Consider the following 4,183-nt stretch of genomic DNA (forward strand, 5'->3'; position numbering starts at 1 on the left):
CCGCGCCTGACCAACCCTGTCTCTTAAAAAAAAAAAAAAAAAATTTAAGTAACAAAATCAGGTGGGTGCAGTGGTACACACCTGAAATCCCAGCACTTTGGGAGGCCAAGGCAGGAGGATTACTTGAGCTCAGGAGTTCAACACTAACCTGGGCAACATAGCAAGACCCTACCTCTACTAAAAAATACAAAACATTAGCAGGGTGTGGTAGTACGTGCCTGTAGCTCTAGCTACTCAGGAGGCTGAAGGAGGAGGATGGACTGAGCCTGGGAAGTGGAGGTTGCAGTGAGAGGTTAGTTACCCAGCCTGGGTAACAAAGACCCTATCTCAAGGTAACAGACAAAGACCCTATCTCAAAAAAAAAAAAAAAAAAAATTTCCTTCTGGGATTTGTGTGTTCACTCCAACTCCCCGGAATAACGTGAGCTCCAATGAGGGCAGAGATCTTTGTCTGTTGGGTTCACTGCCGCATTCCTGGGACCCAAGCGGTGCCTGGCACGCAGGAAGCACTTGGAAATTATTTGCTGAGTAAATGAGCAAGTGAGAAAAGAAGGAAAGCACCGGTGTTAGGAGCTGAAGAACCAAGAGAGCGAGCCTCCTCCCCACCAAGTGGCCCTTCCAGATTCCAGAACTCTCCCAGGGCCTCCCTTGTCGCCTCTAACCAGAGAAGGAAGCCCCTCACAAATCGTCCTTATCTCTCCATCACTCTGCCAGCGGTCTTCACTGATGAATCTTTCCAAATCAATCCCAGTAGGCTGACAGACTGGATTCCAGAGATGGATCTGATCAGACCCTGGAGAAGGTCCATGGCCCCCTGTTGACGGCTGGCCAGCAGGGCCTCCCCACCCAGATCCCTGAGTCCCACCCTCTATTCATGGACCCTCCCAGGGCCAGCCTAGGGTGCGGGGGCAGGGAGAATAAACATCCAAATACAAAATCCTACTAATAACTCTTTAATTGCAGCCTGTGAGGACAACTGAGTCCAGGCCTCCCAAGCCCAGAGCACAGAGCCAAGCCCCAGGTGCTTGTCAGTTACATGCCCATCTCCCCGATCAGGCTGTGGCTATTTTGTTCACAATGTAGCAAGACTCAAGGTAATAGGAAACTTAAAAAACCACCCTTTCCTGATCCCAAACCCCATTCATTCTTAAAATCACCTCCTCTTCTGCAGAGGAAGAGGCCATACCCCTCCATCTTGACCCATAAGGCAGAAACCAGCTCTTCCAGAGGACCCTCCCCAGCAGATGGCTGTCAATGCTAGCTTGGATGGGGTTCCTCCCAGGGAATCTTTCTCCGAGGGCCCCTCCAGCTCTGAGCTCTCTCTGGGGAACCTCCCTCGGCCTAGGAGGGGCTTATAAACCCTGGCAGCGCTCATCCACGTCCGCAGAGCCCAAGGGTAATGTGCCTTTCCCTAGCTGTGTGACCCCAAGCAAGTGGCTCAACCACTCAGGACTTCCCGGTACAAAAATAAACAAATAAAGATGGGACTGATAAAGCTGGCAAGACCTAAGGTGCCGACAGTCAAGGAAGAGAGGGAGGTGCGTCAGAAGGGAAAATTTAGCACCTGCACCCCACAAAGAAAACCCGGGAGGGGGAGGGTGTGCTGGGCTGAGGAATGTGTAATCCGGCCCAGCCCCAAGCAGAGAGTTAATGGGAGCTGCTCCCAACTCGTGGCTAATGGGATTAGCACGGGCTTGGCTCTGGGCGTTGGCCTGGGGTCCGAGGTCTCCGTGCGGCCACTCGAAGTTGGGGAGGGGGGCAGCCAGAAGCAGCACCGGCCCCCACCTTTTCCTCCCGGGTGAGCACGGGATTCAGGGGGCGGCAGCAGTCCTCCTGCTGTTTCCTCCCTGACCTCAGCCTCGGCGTGTAGAAGTCAGGCAGCTCCCAGTGAGCGCAGAAGGTGCGCAGAGGCAGGGCTCCGAGGCTACCTCCCGCTGGGCTTCCAAGGCTTGGCCTTCCCTCCACCTCAGCCTCACCATCCAGCAAATGGGCACTAGGCCGTCTGACTGCTGCGTCAGATTAGGCGCGGCCCTGGCACGGTGCACTCATGCATGAGTAGTAGCTGTTTTCACTGCTTCGCATTAGGGCACTTTGCCTTGCCAGGCCGGAGCCAGATCGCAGGCGGGGAGTGCGCGACGCCCCTTCCCAGCCTCGAAAAAGCCAAGCGCAGGCCTAGCCAGTCAGAGAGACACGGGCACCGATTCCCAGGCTTGGCTCCCCCTGCCACCACCCCGGGCTGGACCAAATGACCCAAAAGACACATGCACACACACATCACAGTGGACTTGTGGGGAGCGCAGAAGGGGACAGCTCAGATGGCCTCTGTACCCCAGGGCTGCCCCCCAATTTCTTACTCGGGGGTCCCTCACGCCCCTGCCTCGCCACAACACACCACTCGGGCGCAAACCCTTGCCCGGGTCGCAGACCCCAGGCGGAATGCGCCCCCAGCTCCGGAGGAGCACCAGCAGGTCCGAGGGCCAAGACCCGGTTCTGGCACCCCGGCCGGCGGGGATCTCCGAGCTCCTGGCCCCCGGGCGCCCGCCCCTCCCCCGCCTGGCGCCTCACAAAGGCCCTTTGTCCCGCCGAGCCCCGGGACTCCAGTTCCTGAAAAGTTCCAGGAGAAAAATCAAAGACAGGCAAAATCGGCGAGCTCCGCCGAGCGGGCGGGGCAAGGCCTAGGCAGCAGCTCTGGGCCGGGGGTGTCTCCTGCCAAGACCCCAAGGAAAGGGGAGTATCGGGGGCTATTCCGGAAATCGCAAAAATCCGAAACTGCAATTCGAAGAGGAGGTGGATTTTTTTTTAAGTCGAGACTTGGGACGCCAAGCACAAAAGCCAGGGCAGCCCCGGGAGGAGGGACCGGGTGTCCTGGGGCGGTGGCTGAGATGGTCTGGAGGTCCCCGAGTTCCTTCCCGCCTCGCTGGCTGCAGCGGCCGCGGACTGACCGGAGCGATCACCTCCCGCCCCGGCGAAGCGCCCGCCCGGACACCGTCCCCACCGTGCCTGGGCAGCCCCTTTTGGGAAATGGCGGAGACCACGGGACCTTCTCGGCCACCGCCTCCCGCAGCAGGGTTTTCCCCTCCGCCCCCTGGGCCCTGCCTGAGCCGCTCTCTTCTTTCCCTCTAGGTTCGGGACGGTGGTGGCCCCATTTCGGCGTCCCTGCCGTGCCTCTGCACTCTTTAGCGCCGGAGAACACGGGGTCCCCGAGGGCCCGGGTCACCGCCCTCCTAACGGGTTGCTAGTTCCCAAGGCCGCCGTTCTCCCCGGGAAGAAAGGGGCATCCCGCCCGCCCAGAGGCCAGAGTCCCAGGGCTGGGGTCACCTTACTCCCGCATCCCCCGGCGCTCGGTAACTGCTAGGGCCCCGGCTCGGCGCGGGTAGTGGAGCTGGGAACAGAACCCAGGAGGGCCCACGGGCGCCAAAAGGGGCGTTTGCCAAGAAAAAGAATCGAGCTCGGGGAGCGGGTGTCTCGCGGGGTGCGGGGCCGGTTTGTTCTTTTTTCGCCCAGATTTTAAAACTCCAGCCCAGGCTTGTGCCGCTGGGGCCCCGGGGATTGGAATCGCCCCGGTGGCTCGGGCTACGGCACCTAATTTCGGCTCACTAGGGTCGGGCACGGTGAGGAAAAGGCAACCGAACTGCGCGCCCCTCTCCACTGCCGGGGCCGCCGGACTGGCCTCGACTCCGGGGCCAGGAGTTTCCCCGCCCTGGGGGCTGAGTCCGCCCGCACCCTCGTGGCCGGCCGAAGGAGAGTCGCCGAGCCCCGGCCGCGAGTCACAGGAGGACCCCGCCGAGTGGATCTCCCCGGGAAGACAGGAGGGGACGGGCAGGGCGTGGGGCACTTACCCGGGTGCGGATGGAGATTCAGGCCAGCCATGTACTTTCCCGGCGGCAGCGGGCCGGGCAAGCCCGAGGCGGGCAAGCGTCCGGCAGTGGCCGCGCCCACGCGGTGGCTGTCCATGGCCAAGCCGGACAGCAGCGGCGGCGGGGGACCGTGCACGGACCGCTGGGGCCCGAAGTCTCGGCCATCCATCCTCCGCGGGAGTGCCGCGGCCAGCCCCCCACCCGGCCCGCAGGCCTAGCTCAGTGGGACCTAAAAGTCCGGCCTCGGCGTAGTCCCAGAGTCCTCGGGCGGCGGGGGCTCCGCGGCGTGCATGGCGGCGGCCAGCGGGGCTTGCGCTCAGCTGCGGG

The 4,183-nt window shown here is 61.5% G+C and overlaps 2 protein-coding genes across 2 annotated transcripts in view; one reads left to right on the forward strand and one right to left on the reverse strand.

Moving 5' to 3' along the window:
* The window catches only part of LOC108530423 (trinucleotide repeat-containing gene 18 protein-like), a 28,627-nt gene extending 24,444 nt beyond the window's left edge, over positions 1–4,183 (reverse strand). Inside the window, exon 1 of the mRNA XM_017873366.1 lies at positions 3,839–4,183. Within this exon, the coding sequence (XP_017728855.1) occupies positions 3,839–4,025 (187 nt within the window). The 5' untranslated portion in view covers positions 4,026–4,183. The remainder of the gene's footprint in view (positions 1–3,838) is intronic.
* On the forward strand, positions 378–3,828 carry LOC108530422 (translation initiation factor IF-2-like). Its single transcript, XM_017873365.1, has 2 exons — positions 378–3,343; positions 3,600–3,828. Exon 1 carries the CDS (start codon positions 2,261–2,263, stop codon positions 3,236–3,238), a length of 978 nt encoding a protein of 325 aa, XP_017728854.1. The 5' UTR covers positions 378–2,260; the 3' UTR covers positions 3,239–3,343; positions 3,600–3,828.

The sequence above is a fragment of the Rhinopithecus bieti genome, unplaced genomic scaffold, assembly GCF_001698545.2.
Source record: "Rhinopithecus bieti isolate Rb0 unplaced genomic scaffold, ASM169854v2 scaffold_8135, whole genome shotgun sequence".
In the NCBI taxonomy this organism is placed as follows: domain Eukaryota; kingdom Metazoa; phylum Chordata; class Mammalia; order Primates; family Cercopithecidae; genus Rhinopithecus; species Rhinopithecus bieti.